Source organism: Arvicanthis niloticus, chromosome 3 (genome assembly GCF_011762505.2).
Source record: "Arvicanthis niloticus isolate mArvNil1 chromosome 3, mArvNil1.pat.X, whole genome shotgun sequence".
NCBI classification, from domain to species: domain Eukaryota; kingdom Metazoa; phylum Chordata; class Mammalia; order Rodentia; family Muridae; genus Arvicanthis; species Arvicanthis niloticus.
The window spans coordinates 135,902,145-135,920,982 of NC_047660.1; the positions used below are offsets into that span (position 1 = coordinate 135,902,145).

The following is an 18,838-nucleotide window of genomic DNA, read 5'->3' on the forward strand; positions in this document are numbered from 1 at the left end:
GATAATTGGATATTAGCCCAGAGCTTGAAATACCCAAGATTCAACTCACAGACCATATGAAGCACATGAACAAGGAAGACCAAGTGTGGGTGCTTCTGTCCTTCTTAGAAGGAGTAACAAAATACTCAAGGGAGCAAATATGGAGACAAACTGTTGACAGAAACTGAAGGAGGGGTCGTCTGGAGACCATTCTACCTGGATATCTATCCCATGTGCAGCCAACAAAGGCAGATGCTGATGTGGATGCCAGGAAGTGGATGCTGACAGGAGCCTGATATAGCTGTCTCCTTAGGGGTCTGCCAGGGTCTGACATATTCAGAGGTGAATGCTCACAGCTAACCACTGATCTGATCAAGGGGTTCCCAATGGAGGAGTTAGAGAGGACTGAAGGAGCTGAAAGGGTTGGTGGCCCCATGAGGAGAGCAACAATACCAACAACCAGAGCTCCCAGGGTTTAAACCACCAGCCTGGGAGCACATAGGGAGGGACACATGACTACAGCTGTATATGTAGAGGAAGATGACAGTGTCAGGCATAAGTGGGAGAGGAGATCCTTGGACCCATGAAGGGTGGACACCAAGTGTGGGGGAATTCAAGTGGGGCGATAGATGGGGGCACATCCTCATAGAAGCAGGAGGAGGGGGATAGGATAGGGGGTTCCTGGGTGTGTGTGTGGGGGAAATGGGGTAAAGGGATAACATCTGAAATGTAAATAAAATATCCAATAAAAATCTGAAAAAAAAAACAAGAAACAAGACAAAACAACAAACAAACAAAAGAATTCTTTTGAAGTAGGAAATGGATACTAGAGCTCTCTGCTTTGAAAGTTATATGAGGTTTGGGAATGCTGCTCTCACTGACTGGCCTGAGCAGGCCTATTTTGGAAAGTGGTCACACTGACAGTCTGGGGTCAGGAGAGTTGATAAGGCTGAGGGAGATGGAAAACATGCTTCGACAAGGAGATGGATCGTCACTATTGCTCCAGAGATAGGATGAGCATCTTTAAAACATCTGTGGCACATGACCAGAGATTCTGTGTGGCAGCTGTAAAGGATCAACAGAAAGAGAAACATGCTAATAAGGAGAAAAGAGGCGAGGAGGGGGTGAAGAACATACAGGAAGATTATTTGGAAAGGGTGTTTTGTGAAAATTACCAGAGTATGGTTACAAAATCTAAACAACTGAAGCTGGATTTCTATATGAGTTCTCACTAATAAGTTTACTGAAATATTATCATATTTTCATAGGTTTAAACAGGATATTGGAGTCACCAGGACTTCAGAGGAAGACAGGAGAGAAGAAACTGAGAACATCTGTGATGTTTTTTGAGGTATTGTTGATTTAGGATAGTGGGTTCAGTAAGATGAACAGTCATGGACATAAGAGAGGTTCTGGTGAGTGGTTAGTGATTGTAGAATTTTCTAGAGTTATTATCCACTTTAGTAATTTTTGAGTTTTCATAAGTATAACTAATTGCGATTATAATATGTTTATATTTTCACAAAAGTAATGTGTATAGATTCATAGGATGTACACCTCTCTAAACTCAGAAGCGTAGCCAAAGTCCAAAACTGTGATTCTAGTTCCCCTGCCCATCCTGACAGTAGGAGGTTCCACATGGTAGAATACTCTAGAAATGAAAAGGAAGATATCAAGAACCTCATAGCAATTGAAGGTCATAAACAATGGGCAAATTGTAAATGGCAAATGGGTAAAGAGTGCCTGCATATCAAACTTCAGGTGGCTTTCGGGGGTCATTCTTCTGGCATGGACATTTCTAGTCAAGAGATGAGCTCTGTCCAGGTGTTAAATCCTATAGTTGGCAATGTATCAGCTAAAATCAAAGCTAGAACTGAGCCTTTATTCATTCAGTATGATACTATAAGCAAGAGGCCAGGAAGAAGAGCCCATTCCATCAATGCTCCTTCACATTTCCCCATAAGAGGAGCTCAAAGGATGGAGGTGTGGGATAAGGACAGGATGTAGGTGTGGGATAAGAAAGGATGGAGGTGTGGGATAAGGACAGGATGGAGGTGTGGGATAAGGACAGGATGGAGGTGTAGGATAAGGACAGGATGGAGGTGTGGGATAGGACAGGATGGAGGTGCGGGATAAGGACAGGATGGAGGTGTGGGATAAGGACAGGATGGAGGTGTGGGATAGGACAGGATGGAGGTGTGGGATAAGGAAAGGATGGAGGTGTGGGATAAGGACAGGATGGAGGTGTGGGATAAGGACAGGATGGAGGTGTGGGATAAGGACAGGATGTAGGTGTGGGATAAGGACAGGATGGAGGTGTGGGATAAGGACAGGATGGAGGTGTGGGATAAGGAAAGGATGGAAGTGTGGGATAAGGACAGGATGGAGGTGTGGGATAAGGAAAGGATGGAGGTGTGGGATAAGGACAGGATGGAGGTGTGGGAAAAGAACAGGATGGAGGTGTGGGATAAGGACAGGATGGAGGTGCGGGATAGGACAGGATGGAGGTGTGGGATAAGGACAGGATGGAGGTGTGGGATAGGACAGGATGGAGGTGTGGGATAGGACAGGATGGAGGTGTGGGATAGGACAGGATGGAGGTGTGGGATAAGGACAGGATGGAGGTGTGGGATAGGACAGGATGGAGGTGTGGGATAAGGACAGGATGGAGGTGTGGGATAGGACAGGATGGAGGTGTGGGATAAGGACAGGATGGAGGTGTGGGATAAGGACAGGATGGAGGTGTGGGAAAAGGACAGGATGGAGGTGTGGGATAAGGACAGGATGGAGGTGTGGGATAAGGACAGGATGGAGGTGTGGGATAAGGACAGGATGGAGGTGAGGGATAGGACAGGATGGAGGTGTGGGATAAGGACAGGATGGAGGTGTGGGATAAGGAAAGGATGGAGGTGTGGGATACGACAGGATGGAGGTGTGGGATAGGACAGGATGGAGGTGTGGGATAAGGACAGGATGGAGGTGTGGCATAAGGACAGGATGGAGGTGTGGCATAAGGACAGGATGGAGGTGTGGGATAAGGACAGGATGGAGGTGAGGGATAGGACAGGATGGAGGTGTGGGATAAGGACAGGATGGAGGTGTGGGATAAGGACAGGATGGAGGTGTGGGATAGGACAGGATGGAGGTGTGGGATAAGGACAGGATGGAGGTGTGGGATAGGACAGGATGGAGGTGTGGGATAGGACAGGATGGAGGTGTGGGATAAGGACAGGATGGAGGTGTGGGATAAGGACAGGATGGAGGTGTGGCATAAGGACAGGATGGAGGTGCGGGAAAAGAACAGGATGGAGGTGTGGGATAGGACAGGATGGAGGTGTGGGATAAGGACAGGATGGAGGTGTGGGATAAGGAAAGGATGGAGGTGTGGGATAAGGACAGGATGGAGGTGTGGCATAAGGACAGGATGGAGGTGTGGGATAAGGACAGGATGGAGGTGTGGCATAAGGACAGGATGGAGGTGTGGGATAAGGACAGGATGGAGGTGTGGGATAAGGAAAGGATGGAGGTGTGGGATAAGGAAAGGATGGAGGTGCGGGATAAGGACAAGATGGAGGTGAGGAATAGGACAGGATGGAGGTGTGGGATAAGGACAGGATGGAGGTGTGGGATGAGGACAGGATGTAGGTGTGGGATAAGGACAGGATGTAGGTGTGGGATAAGGACAGGATGTAGGTGTGGGATAGGACAGGATGGAGGTGTGGGATAAGGACAGGATGGAGGTGTGGGATAAGGACAGGATGGAGGTGTGGGATAGGACAGGATGGAGGTGTGGGATGAGGACAGGATGGAGGTGTGGGATGAGGACAGGATGGAGGTGTGGGATGAGGACAGGATGGAGGTGTGGGATGAGGACAGGATGGAGGTGTGGGATAAGGAAAGGATGGAGGTGTGGGATTAGTACAGGATGGAGGTGTGGGAAAAGAACAGGATGTAGGTGTGGGATAGGACAGGATGGAGGTTTGGGATAAGGACAGGATGGAGGTATGGGATAAGGAAAGGATGGAGGTGTGGGATAGGACAGGATGGAGGTGTGGGATAAGGACAGGATGTAGGTGTGGGATAAGGACAGGATGTAGGTGTGGGATAAGGACAGGATGTAGGTGTGGGATAGGACAGGATGTAGGTGTGGGATAAAGACAGGATGGAGGTGTGGGATAGGACAGGATGGAGGTGTGGGATAAGGACAGGATGGTGGTGTGGGATAAGGACAGGATGTAGGTGTGGGATAAGAAAGGATGGAGGTGTGGGATAAGGACAGGATGGAGGTGTGGGATAAGGACAGGATGGAGGTGTGGGATAGGACAGGATGGAGGTGTGGGATAGGACAGGATGGAGGTGCGGGATAAGGACAGGATGGAGGTGTGGGATAAGGACAGGATGGAGGTGTGGGATAAGGAAAGGATGGAGGTGCGGGATAAGGACAAGATGGAGGTGAGGAATAGGACAGGATGGAGGTGTGGGATAAGGACAGGATGGAGGTGTGGGATAAGGACAGGATGGAGGTGTGGGATAAGGACAGGATGGAGGTGTGGGATAGGACAGGATGGAGGTGTGGGATAAGGACAGGATGGAGGTGTGGGATAAGGACAGGATGGAGGTGTGGGAAAAGGACAGGATGGAAGTGTGGGATAGGACAGGATGGAGGTGTGGGATAAGGACAGGATGTAGGTGTGGGATAAGAAAGGATGGACGTGTGGGATAAGGACAGGATGTAGGTGTGTGATAGGACAGGATGGAGGTGTGGGATAAGGACAGGATGGAGGTGTGGGATAAGGACAGGATGTAGGTGTGGGAAAAGGACAGGATGGAGGTGTGGGATAGGACAGGATGGAAGTGTGGGATAAGTACAGGATGTAGGTGTGGGATAAGAAAGGATGGAGGTGTGGGATAAGGACAGGATGTAAGTGTGGGATAGGACAGGATGGAGGTTTGGGATAAGGACAAGTTGGTGGTGTGGGAAAAGGACAGGATGGAGGTGAGGGAAAAGGAAAGGATGGAGGTGTGGGATAAGGACAGGATGGAGGTGTGGGATAAGGACAGGATGGAGGTGTGGGATAAGGACAGGATGGAGGTGTGGGATAAGGACAGGATGGAGGTGCGGGATAAGGACAGGATGGAGGTGTGGGATAAGGCACACTGTCATTGCTAAGGGAGATTGAGCAAAGGTTCTCAAGTTTAGAATTTAGGTTTTCTTTTTGTCTTTTCCTAGGAGGAGGAGGATTGCTGAATACAGAATCAGAGAGAGGGAAAGTGTTGTGAAGACCCCCAGAATAAGCACATCTGGTGGCAACATTAAAGAGACCAAGAGTGTCAGAGGGAGAACTTTTTATCAAGGCTCAAACTGCAGAGATGCATGCCTATGAGGCCAGCTAGGGAACTGAGTGCCTGACTCAGCTAAAAATTGCCCAGTGCTGTGGCAGCAGGGTAGGGTAAAGTTGGGTGGAAGCTGTGTTTTCATCAGTTTTCAGTTTGCCATGTTGCCTCATACTTCTAAAATTCATTTTATGGTGCTCTATCTAATTTAGATTTTTTAAAATTAAAACATAATTACATCACTTACCCACTTCCACTCCCTCCTCAATTCCTTTCCATATACTTTCCATACCTCTCAAACTAATGTAAAATTTATTATTGTTGCATATGTTATATTGCTATATATAAATTACACACACATATATATGTATACACACACACACACACACACACACACACACACACACACATATATATATATATGCGAGCAGGAATATATAGGTGCAGCATACTGAGTCCATTAAGTGTTGCTTGTACTTCTATGTTTCTATATTTTCAGGGCTAAGTACTGGCTCATCCATGGGGAGGACTAATTGTTCCACTCTCAGCAATTGTTAATTGCTCTTTGCACATTTTTAACATTACTTTAAAAGCTAAGCCTTAAGAGTAAGGCTTATACCACCAGGAAAATACTATTTCAGTTTTGTAGATTTAATGTGGGTTTATAATTTCTAATTGTAAGATCTATTAGTTTATATTTCTTTTAAAATTCATGCAAGTGAAATGGTTATGACCTTTCTAGCCACAAATCACCAAAAGAATCTTGAAGTACAGGTTCAATGCTGTGAGCAGGTATAACCCAACAGAACTGGAAAGAAAACATACTTGCTTCCCATTATGTAGGGTTAGTCCCTGAATCATCTCTATGCAGTAACCAATGCGGAATGTGTAGCCAAGAACTGGTAAACATTTTCTCTGGGCAGCAAATGTTCCTTACTGATGTTCGTGTTTAAACTTCATGCTTTTGTTTAGAGACTCACATTTAGTTTGTTGTGTAATTGAGAGTTTTCATAATGTGCTCTTGCCTAGCTTTAATTCAAGAGTAGTTGGGAAAGCATTAAAAAAAAAAAGATTATCAGGCTTGTTTACCTGTAACAAAGTACACATTTTAGGTTGTAATTGTCTTATGAAATCTAATCAGTGGCTGCAGAGTTGATTATGTAAAAGTAGAATTTTATCTAACACTGAAAGGGAGACTTTTTTTTTTAACCTAGCAATAGACAGTACTCCTCCAAACTACAATTTCTTTTCATTTAACTTTCTGGCAATAGCTTGATTTGTTTGAAAGCTTGCGGAACTAGTGAAGTTAAAATGCAAGTCCCTAGACATAAGAACCAAGAGGAAAAAATTGACAACTTGGTGTACCCAAATTTTATAAAGGAACAAACTTCTGAAGGTGTTCATGAGGGCAAGAGGGCAGAATAAACCCTCTTTTCAAATATAAATATAAGCAACACTGACATGTGAGTATAATAAATGGAAATCAGATTGTTCCTAGATGATTAGTCCCAAATGGCAGAAAACCCAGCCTCTCATCTATTGCCAAACCACGAGAACACAGGGAAAAACAGCAAACCATGGAGTCAAGGAACGGAAATTTCTCAGTGTATCTAAATGATACGTTACCATAAGGACCAATTTCTGAAACCAACATAATGTTTCCACAATCTTGACATAATAAGGAGATGCATATAATGGATAATATAAAGATCTATTTCATTGGCCAGAAAAGGAACCTGTGACTTAGCTAACTGAGTGGAATTGAGGGCTGTGAACATTCTCTGTTGAGCTGGTCAGTGGTGAGGCCATCCATTTGGGGCAGGGGGTTGCTCCATGTAGCACAAACACAATGAAAACGCATTTAGCATCCCATGACAATGTAATTGTGTACATAAAATTCACTTATTCATACAAAAATTCACTTATATATTTGTATGTGGATAATGGGATCCTTAATCAATTTCAGTATTTCCTTAGTTACTTTATAGACCATTGTCTCTATTTCTTTAATCAAACTGCTAGCAAGTTTAATCAATTTACAAGCATTTTATATTTTATTTCTGAGTTCAAAGCAAAAAAAAAAAATGTACAAAATGTCCAGAATTTCAGTTCCAGGTCACTCTGTGGGAACTCCGTGTGGTGTTCTTTCCTACTGTGTACTTTATGATAACATGAAGGTTTCACAAGAAAGAACAGAGATACCTTATTTATAACTTAACAATAATTGGTTAACCTAAAAAATTACAGGCCATTAAATAACAAATGTATACATCAATTATTACACATTTTTCATTGTTTTAAGTTTGAACCACTCCAAATCTCCAAAAATGGTTATTCATTCACATGACAGTATTTAATATTAAAAAGTTTACATAACATAAACTTATTTCTTTATTTATATAAGAAATGTGGGAAATTATTTTTATGGTGGTAAAGTGAACATAGCTGCACTTAGGATTATGCCAGCTTATTTTCACTGCTGTGTAAATAAAATAAAAAATAAAAACCAAAGATATTTGTTAATAATCTCTTAAAAAGACAAGCACTCAAACCATATACACACAAATATCAAAATGGACTCAGTAGCTTGTTTTTATATATTTGTAAAAACATATATAGATAGATATAGACAGGGAACAATAACAATAGAATAAAAAGGAACTATCATTTTGAGAGTGGGGGCATGGGGGGGAATAGGTGTACATAGAAGTACTGGAGTAAGGGTACCTGGGAGAGGATGGAGGGAGGAAAAGGAGAGGAAGAAATAATGTAATTCCTTTTAATTAAAAGTGGGCTGAAAGATAAAGAACAAAAGTAGGTTAACAAAACAATATTTTCAAAACTAGTAGATCAGAACTGTCATAAATTCATATTTTAATGTCATCACTTAATTTTATCTAAATTTTAGAATTCTAGAATATTTCTGAATTGTCTTTTATGAATCAAAAACATGCTGTGTTCTTTTCCATACATCTTTTAATTATGTTGAGAATAACCATTGCACACTCTACAACAGTGGTTCTCAATCTGTAGGTTGCAACCCCTTTAACGGTCAAAGTACCCTTTCACAGAAGTTGCATATTAGATATCTTGCATATCAAATATTTACATTATGATTCATAGAGTAGCAAAATTGCAGTTATGAAATAGCAACTTGATCATTTATAACCTCAGCACTGGCTCCATCTTTTCTCAGGTACCCGTGTCAGTGCAGGACAATGTCTGTCTTGAGACAAATGTGCGAGATCTGCTGAAAAGGAAGCAGTTTTGTGAATGTGTCCCCAGTCTATTTGATCCTCCCAAACCTTCCCCTTCGATGATAAGGCTTTAGATTTCTGTCCTCCAAGAATGGAAACATGGTGAATTATCTTTGGGTTTATATGCAAAATGATAAGACGTTTATTCTATTCCTTTGACAACTCAAAGGCTGAACCAAAGCATAGCTTGGGACATTTTAGAAACAACTAGTCAAAACTCCCTTGAGAAATAGCCTCTCTCACACTTTGTATTTTCTAGCTGGACTATAGTAAGCATTTTAATATGACTCTAAAAAGTGTGTGCAGCATTTTGCATTTTTAGAGCCATTGCAGAACAAATTTGGGTCATTGTTTGGTATCTTGAGAAGAGGGAAGCAAATAAGCCAAAAAAAAAAAAAATACCACAAAACCCTTGAATGGAGTATATAGTGAAGGGAAAATATAAAAAAAGATTTACTAAGAAGGCTCGGACCATAGACGCCTTAGACCTTAGCAGGCTCCACAGCCCAGTGAACACATTGTCTGCACTCAGGAGCCCCCAGCCCTTCTCTGCTTAACTATAGCAGTTGACTGTTATCAATGCTGTCAAGTAATGGTCATACCAACTCTCTCAGCACAGAGGAAGGAAAAACATGAGTTTAGAGTAAAAGAAAAAAATGACCAACATCTAGGACATGTTAGTTTGAAGCATCTTTCTTCATGGTGATGAACTGGGAAGTTATCATGATATTAAGTCTATAAAATTATAAGTATATAATTATATATGTTATAGAAGAAAATTGTCAAAATTCTGCAACAATTTACTTATCTCACAATTGAGTTCAACTCACATAACCATGGTATAAGTTAAATTTAGTGTGAATAAAGTACATTCATTAAGATTATTAGTGGTACAGATTAACAGGAGAAAACGCCAGTCCTAAATACACCTTTGCTAGGAAAGAAAATATAGCTTTAGAGTGTACTTCTCTCTCCCCTTTGTTGTATATTTTTAGCTAATGTCATCCCCATTGGGTCCTGGGAGCCTCTTGCTTTCTGGCGTCTGGAACTTTCTAGCTACCACCAGTTCCCCATCACCCACTAGTACACACCTCTGTTGAATTTCCTGACCCTCTGTACATCTCCCCTGTCTCCTCCCTCACCTGATCCTGCCCCCTTTTTTCTCTCCCCCTCCACTCTTCATCACAAGTCCTGCCCTCCCTTTACCTGCCATGATTATTTTGTTTTCCTTTCTAAGTAGGACTGAGGCGTCTACACTTCGGTCTTCCTTCTTCTTGACCTTCATATGGTCTGAAGGTGAATCATTGGTATTCTGAGCTTTTTTCCTAAAACCCACTTATCAGTGAGTACATACCACATGAATTCTTTTGTGACTGGGTTACCTCACTCAGAATGATATTTTCTAGTTCCATCCATTTGCCTAAGGATTTCATGAAGTCATTGTTTTTCATAGCTGAGTAGTACTCCATTGTGTAAATGCACCACATTTTCTGAATCCATTCCTCTGTTGAGGGACATCTGGGTTGTTCCCAGCTTCTGGCTATTATAAACAAGGCTGCTATGAACATAGTGAGACATATGTCCTTGTTATATGTTGGAGAATCTTTTGGCTATATGCCCAGGGGTGATATATAGCTGGGTCTTCAGGTCCAATAGAGACCATATTCAGAGGTTAGGCATGGCCTCTCTCAGGTGAGGGATGGGGCCATCCACCCTTCTCATAATTTTAACCCAGAATTGTTCCTGTCTAAAGGAAATATGGGGTCAAAGAATGGAGCAGAGAAAAGGCCATCCAGAGACTGCTCCACCTGGGGATCCATCCCATATACAGCCACCAAACCCAGACACTATTGCTGATGTAAAGAAGTGCTTGCTGACAGGAGCCTGATATAATGACCTTCTGAGAGGCTATGCCAGAGCCTTACAGATACAGATGCAGATGCTTGCAACCAACCATCAGACTGAGCAGGGGTGCCCCAATGGACGAGTCAGGGGAAAGACTGAAGGAGTTGAAGGGGTTTGCAACCCCATAGAAAGAACAATATCAACCAACCAGACTCTCCTCAGAGCTCCCATGGTCTAAATCACCAACCAAAGAATAAACTTGGAGGGACCTATGGCTCCAGCTGCATATGTAGCAGTGGATGACCTTCTCCGGCATCAAAGGGAGGAGAGGCCCTTGGTCCTGTGAAGGCTTGATGCTGCAGTGTAAAGGAATGCTATGATGGTAAGGTGGGAATGCCTTGTGGAGGCAGGGGGGAGGGCAGGTGGGATGGGGGTTCTTAGAGAGGAAACCAGAAGGGGGATAACACTTGAAATGTTAATAAACAAAATAACTAATAATATTTTTAATTTAAAAAATAATAAAACAAAGTGTATTTCTCTGAAAAAGAATCCCTTTTGCCAAAATCACTTAATAATGATATCATCCCAGGAACTGAGGAAAGAATTTCAAAATGGAACAGGTCAGACAAAAATGATTTCATGACAAATGCTTGCATAATGTCTGAATAACACTTGTTTCATTTCAGTGTCTGAGGCAAGTGTATCCAGTACATGGTCTTGTTCTTGATCTATTTCCTAAAGCACTGCAGGGCCAGATTGCATGGGTATTGTGTCTAACCCCAGTAAACAGTAACCAGCAGGAATAAAAGACAGAATTTGCCACAAAACACAAAAGTATGTTAAACCTTATGATCACAGCGTGATTTAAATTGTTTTATAAAACACAAGGTAACAAAAAAAAAAAAAAAAACCACGAAAATACTTGTCTTTTGAACTACCTATGAAATTTAAATATGAAAAATCACTCTGCTGACCTATCTTCATCTCTACCGATATTTCACTTTGTTATTGACCAAAAAATATTATTTGAATTGGTGCAGTATTCATGATCAGTGGGTGTTGATATCATAACATCACACACTTACTCAATGTACTTACTGGAGGCGAGGACACTTGAGTTGTTCTCAACCGGTTTTCTAAATCTTGTACTTTATTTTTAAGTTCCATATTTTCTGTTTCTAAGTCTTGGATCTAAAAATCAAAAGATTATTGAATAGCTTTCAGGATTATTTTTTCTTGGAAAATATTGGCTGTTTTCTCAGCTACATTAGCAAATAGCATTTTATTCTATTAAAATTCAAATATTATCTTGTACACAAGGAAGAAAATGATTTGGAAAAAGCTAGGAAAATATCAGAAGATCCTAGGTCACTGGAAAGACATTAAATTAAAAAAAATTCTTGTGTGTGTGAATTTTATGTTCCTAATGTTCACTGCTGTATTTACTTGTTGAGCTGTACAATTTATACCCATAATCTTGGAGTACAACCACAAGACAAAGTTGCTCATGATGACTCTGAAGGGTGGAGAAAGGGCATAATTGAATTACAAGGAATCTGATCTGCATGGGAAACCACTTACCCAGCATCTGCTGCCTCTGCTGCTCTGATCCCCATGAGAAGCATCAGGAAGTGAAGCAAAGTCACATGAGAACACTAAGTTCTTGTGGGAATTCAATATAAAACAGTTAAAGACTGTGCAGAGGATCCAGGAGGAAGAATTCTAGGAATATGGTGAAAGCAGCTCCTGCCTTGTGAGGGACAATTAATGGCAGGTCTCTGTTTGATGACATGCAAACTTTCCAGTATGTACATCGGACAAAGGTGAAACAAGAAGTTTAGTTTACTCACTCTTTTCTGCATTCCAGCAATCTGTTTTCTTGTTTCCACATCTTTTCCTCCAGATTCTAGAAATTTCCTATATGCCAAGTCAAATGCTTGGCCAATGGTTAATGTAATTTCTTCAGCCTTTGTAAAAAACACACAATGAAGAGCTTCATGTTAACAATAAACCATCAAACTGTGATTTAATGCCACGCCTCCCACTCAAATTAGGAAGAGACACTAGTAGGAAGTACTCTGAAAGGTTAATGATGATCAGGGCTAGATACTTGACAGGCAAGCAAAGTAAACTGCACTGGCATAAGAATCTGATAACCCCTTCATCCTCAAGAGTACATCCTCGTGTACAAGGAGGCCACCAGTGAACAGCTATTAAAGTGAGAAAGTTGTGTAAGTTCCCTATGAAGCCTGCTCTGTTTAAACTGAAGAGCTTTCTTTTGTTTTTCTCGCTTCCTTAAATACATACTACCAACTAAATATAAGCATTTAACTAGGTTCTTGGAATTCTCTTGTTTGGCTATTATTTTCTTTTCCTAATGAGAAGGTTTTTATACTCTGGGCAGGTAACATGATTAAAGCCTCCTGGGTAGAGTCCACAGAAAACTCCAGGGAAGCCCTTTCCAAAAGGAGCAAAGTAGATACAATTGGCTCACAGTCCTCATAGAAGTGAACAATTTCAAACAAGGGTCAGATCGTAAACAGATGAGATGATCAGAATGTAAAGCATTATGAGAGCTGCTAATTTTCAGTGATGGTAAACAGTTCATACTTTTGTATGATAATGTTAATGGGACACAGTGCAGCAGTCATAGGAATTGAACCTGGTATACATTCTATCAAGGAAACAACTGTTATAGACACCTAAAGTCTACCAGCTTCATTCCTTCTTCATCCAAATCTCTACAATTTCATGACATTTACATAAAGCATTCATGAAAAAGTGATTTACTTAATTAACCCCAAAAGTCTTAATAAGGCATTAACTGATGCAATGCACTGACAAATGTCATATTTAACAAGATAAATAGGAATCCTGTTTTTAATGACAGAAAAATAGTGATAATATTAAATATTAAAAACATTCCCCTTTAACAAACTGACATTGTAATACATCTTCTCTACTATGAACTACCTAAAACAAAGCATTAATGGAGGACTTTTGCTATACAAAATAAAAATGTAAAATGTATGCATAAATCATGGAGATCACTATTTTATCAAAGGAAATAGAGCTATGAAAAGATAAACCACAATAAGCTACAATAAAATTACTAAATAAATAAAAGTGTCATTGCTCAACTTAACATTTACTCAGAGTCAAGTTAAAATCTATGTTAAAAAAAAAAAAAACAATCAAAAACCCAAACAAACGTATAAGTTCAACGAAGTGGCTTAAAGTGTGTTGGTGCTTGCTGTCAATCCTGACAACTTTAATTCAACCAGGAAACTCACATAGTGGAGAGAATCAACTCCTGCAGGTTGTCCTTTGACCTCCACATTTATGACATTACAAATACATACCCACACACATGCATAGCAAACACACACACACACACACACACACACACACACACACACTGGATATTACATTTGGGTATTATATGCATGCCAGTATCCCCAAAGGCCAACAAGGTTACCTGGAACAGGAGTTAGAGATAGTGTAAGCTATCATGTGGGTGCTGGAAATTGAACCCTGAACTTTTGGAAGAGCAGCCAGTCATCTCTCCAGTGCTTGTTCTCTAACTTCTAAATTATGGAAGTTCTCTTTCTGTTTAATAAGATCACATGTTTTTCTCAAGTATTTAATATGTGCAGTACAAAGGATAATTCAAATGGCAGCATTATTGATACATCAATAACATTCAACTTCGTGTGAATTATCCATAACAACTTTGTGACAATCATACTCTTTTTAAAACACCTAATTTCTTTTAAACATGCAGCTATTATAAAATGTCTACGCATGGTACAAACTTAGTTTCCATAATGGCTCTGAGGACAGGGTGATTAACATTCCCACAAGGCTTATAGTTAAAATGCAATTTTGTAAAATTATATGTTTGTCTGAGGCTCTCATTGGATAGTGGAAATCACGGAGCTCAAACAAAGAAAGAACTATGGAGCTTCCAACACTCGATGTGGAGATGGGGTGGGGAAAGCATGAGAAAACAGAATTATTAGTTTTTCTTTCTTAGGATTTATCATAATGAATCCCATTTTTTAAAATTGTGGGCCTCAATTTTCTTTCTCTACTATTAATTTTTTTCTAGAGAATTTTTTTAAATCAATGATTCTAGAGAACCACCCTCATGACTTCATCTATTCTTAATTTTTGGAGGCCCCATCTCCAAATACAACTTCATTGGTATCTAAGACTGTAAAGTGGGGAATTATTTGAGGATTGAGGAGGGAGACACATATGATGCATTCCCAAAGAAAAATAGTAAATCTCATACCTTAGGAAAGTATTATTTATGAAAAGAAAATCTCTCCTTAGCATTTATTTGTAACTAATATATAACCATATGGTAAGCATCCTATAAATATCCATTCTTTCCTTCTGTTTCTCAGGAAATCTGTAATAGAAATTCACATAGCATTCTGAAATCAAATTTGACGGTTTGTGATGCAGAAAAAATTTTAATTGTGGTGGTAAGGACTGAACTCAGATATTCGTATATGATATGCAAACCTTGTACTACTGACATATATCCCCAGATCTACCAGAGTTACTCTTGAATAACTGGAGAATGACACCATTAAATCTGCAGAAAGCATTTTTTCACTTTTTTCTGACCCATTTTATTTAGGAGATATTTCTGAAATTTGTTTAAAATTATATTGCTTTATTGCAAGGTACTGAATAATTCAGATATTTATGGAAAAAGTTATATCTGTCTAACGTAGACACTTAGATTTAATTTTTTAATCTAAATAAATTATTATCTGCTAAAAAAATAAATCATTGATTCATCCCATTCATAGGGACTGACACTAAATTGGACATGGTCATTCATGTCAATGTTATTTTTAGCTTCACTTTTAGCAAGGCTCTGTAATTTTCACAGTTTCTTGTTTCAGTGTACTTATAGTAAAGGCATTGGCCACTTTATCAGATCTATGAAGTGCTGGCAAGTGCAAGCAGGGCCTCACATCAGTTAGGAAAGCATGCTACTAACTGAGCTACATTCTTTACCCTTTTAAGTTATTTTGAAAAGTAAAACAAGACTGAATTTTATTTTCCTATCCAGTCAGCATTATGATAATATCAACAGTCTTAAATATTTCTAGTAATTGAATAACTTTTATATACTTGGATCAAAATAGTAAATGTCAGTCTTATTGTAAACATATTTCCAATAATATCATTAGCTGAGGTGATTTTTACGGCTTACATACAGTCTTTGTCAGAATAAGGTAAGTAAATCAATGTTTAGTATATCAAGAATCCAGGATAAGGTTGGCCTGGAACTCACAAGAGATCTGCCTGATCTATCTCCCAAGTGCTGAAACTAAAGGTGTGTCCCCCTGCTTGGTTTTGTGAGTCTGCTGTCATCAGTGAATCTCCATGACATGTATTTCTTTAAAATAAGAGAAACGTTGGTGACAGGAACCATCTAAGAGAGGCTAAGGCTAGCAGGTAATTTTCTTAGATGTGGCCCACCATTTTTTTTTTGCAGGGCCTACAGTGGGTGAGCTCTGAGAGGCAAGGTACCAAAATATGCCTTTTCCTATCACTATTACACAGCTTAATAATTCATGGGCATCAGCTCAGCCCATTGAGCAAATTTTCTTGAAATCAATAGGAAGATGAAATTTCATGAATTAATGTTGTTTAGGTGAATTAATGACTTTATTGACTTCCTGATTTGATAATTTTAGAAAGAAACATTTTGGGAGATGGTATTATCTGTTTTGCCTGAAATATAGATTAAATAGTCAGAATCAAGAAAAGAATGTACCCACTCTGCATAGAATAGTAAATAAAGGCTGCATAATAAGGAATACATTGAGCTTTCATAATTACAGTAAAAAAAATAAACCTGGGACAAATTTGTGATCAAGAAAAAAACATTCATTCTAGGTCAGATCCATGGATGAGCCCACAGGTGTGCACTTTAATAAAGCAAGGCCATGTGAAACTGTTGCTTTGAAATTACAATGAGCTTATAGAATAAAACACTGCTTTGAACTTAACTGTCAACATCCTTCTGTAACTCTTTGTGTAACATCTTATTTATGAGATAATTTTCTAAACAATTTTTGTCTAAGAAAATATGAAAAGGCCAAAGGAAAGGAATAAGGGGTTGGCATCTGGGTCTCTGCCACATCCACTCACCAAATATATGTGTGTGGCTTGGGGGGTGGGGCTCTGCCCCATCCATCCAAATGTATGAATGTACATCTGTCTATATATTCATATGTGTATGTATGTAAGTATGCATGAACACTTGTGGAGCAGATAAGACAGGTAGTCGGGCTGACCAGAGTGTATGTGTGTATGAATGCATATATGCCTGAGTAAAAGATTTTCTTTCTGCATGTGTGATTTTCTTTTCCTTTTTCACTGGCTCTCAATGAGTTAACAAAACTCTGAGCCTCAATGAGGGGCTTGTGAGTAAAAGACCACAGAGTCCAAATAAGCTAATGTCTTCAGGTTTTACTTCTGTTAACAAACTCTTATAATGACAAATTTAATCAGGGCTGGCTTACAGGTTCAGTTCACTGTTATCAAGGCAGGAACACTGCAGTGTCCAGGCAGGCATGGAGCAGGCAGAGCTGAGAGTTCTACATCTTCATCTGAAGGCTCCTAGCAGAATACTTCCAGGCAGCTAGGGTGAAGGTCTTATAGCCCACACCCATACCTACTCCAACAGGGCCACACCTTCTAACGGTGCCACTCCCTGGGCCAAGCATACACGAACCATAACAGCTAACTTCTTTACTTTATGCCTCCCCCAACCCCAACCCTATGTTAAACAGCAGGTGTTAATAATCCCCAGAGGACGGCAGTTTCTGGCCATAGAATACCAAAGAGGAAAGAAAAACCTTGCAACTTTTGCATCTTCAATCACCAATGTCCCTATCACTGACTTCCTCAGCAACCCTGTGATGCTGGGGAAGTCCCCAGCAGTTTGGCTTCAAATAGGTCACTAACATTTGTGTGTGTGTGATTGTTTTAGATTTACCTTAAATCATAAGAATTTGCATAGACAGGTCATGTTAACCTGTATCCTGATCTTTACCATGATACCACGTCACAAAACTAGGTACAAATCATAGATAGAATATGGATAATATGGCCAAAATACAGAAAATTCCATGACAATAATCCTTCATCTTGTACAAGCATTCTTCTCCAGCCTCTTCTCACCTTCTCAGACCATGAGCAAACATCAGTTACTTCCTTTCTATAATTTTGTCTCTTTTAGAATGCTACAGAGAGCCATCAGGCTGCTGCAGGCACCGACAGCTGATTCCTTTCAATGCTAAGTAGAGCTCTGAGGTTGAGACTTACAAAGGAGTGCTTATTCAGCCACTTTAAAGGATGATTGTAGTTTGGAGCACTTAGCAATAAGCTATACTCATGCAAACATATACATATGTATGCATACTTGTAAATATTACCAGGTTCGTTCTTCTGTGAATATTTTAAGCATTGGTTTCTGTGCTGTGGATTTTCAAAATGTTCACAAGAGTTGCATGATAAGTTTCTTTAGACTCGTGAGCTGTTTATTCCAGCAGCTACAATGAGTCATACGGTTTCCACGAACTCATCAGCATTTGGAGGCTTGGCCTTTCGGATAACTGTGGGGCAATGTCTCTGATTTTCAAACTGTGTTTTCCTAGTAAACACCACCATGGAATGTCTTTCATGTGCTTATTTCTTATCTATAGATTCTCCTCATCAATAAAATCTTGTCATTTGCCCATTTTCTAACTTGATGGATTGTGTGCTGTAGAACACTGAAAGTTCTTGACACTGGTCCTCTGTCTTCTCTGAGGTTTGCAAACATCTTATCCCAGGCTTAGCTTGTTTTGTCTATTGCACAATAGCAACCTTCACAGAAAAGAACAAATGAACCCATAATCATCAGCTGCTCCCAGTTCACTGCTATGGTGGCTTTTTTCTTCTAGGCATCTGTCACTTACACAGCATGGACTGACATTATTTAAGCAACTTAAATATCCAATATTTTTGAGACTTTTTAAGGTGAAGTCATATTTAGTATGTACAGCACCTCTAAAATGCAGCAGAGCACTGTGTACACAGCAATTACTCCCAAGGAAATAAAAAAAAAAAAAAAAAAAAAAAAAAAAAAAACCCAGACTTTGTAACTCTATGGCTTTGATAAAAACTATCTGTATAAATTTATTGTCTCATAATTTGTCATTTATTTATTTATTTATGGAAATTACTTTAATTCACAGGGCTAAATGTAAGCAAGTTTTGTGGGGAGGATAATTCATTATTAAATACTATAATGCCTTAAAAATTTTAAACTCAAACATTTATATAAATAGTCTTTTTAAAATGGTAGAAAAGGCTGGGTTGCTATTATACAAAGATTATGTGATTTC

The 18,838-nt window shown here is 39.8% G+C and overlaps 1 protein-coding gene across 5 annotated transcripts in view; it reads right to left on the reverse strand.

Moving 5' to 3' along the window:
- The window catches only part of Gulp1 (GULP PTB domain containing engulfment adaptor 1), a 263,083-nt gene that overhangs the window by 14,964 nt on the left and 229,281 nt on the right, over positions 1 to 18,838 (reverse strand). For 3 of the 5 annotated variants that reach the window (XM_076931951.1, XM_076931950.1, XM_076931952.1), the window contains 3 exons: positions 12,266 to 12,382; positions 11,997 to 12,077; positions 11,514 to 11,606 (listed from right to left, as the gene is read on the reverse strand). In XM_076931951.1, coding sequence (XP_076788066.1) covers positions 11,514 to 11,606; positions 11,997 to 12,077; positions 12,266 to 12,382 — 291 coding nt within the window. The remainder of the gene's footprint in view (positions 1 to 11,513; positions 11,607 to 11,996; positions 12,078 to 12,265; positions 12,383 to 18,838) is intronic. The other 2 variants (XM_076931953.1, XM_034498631.2) reach the window with 2 other exon arrangements.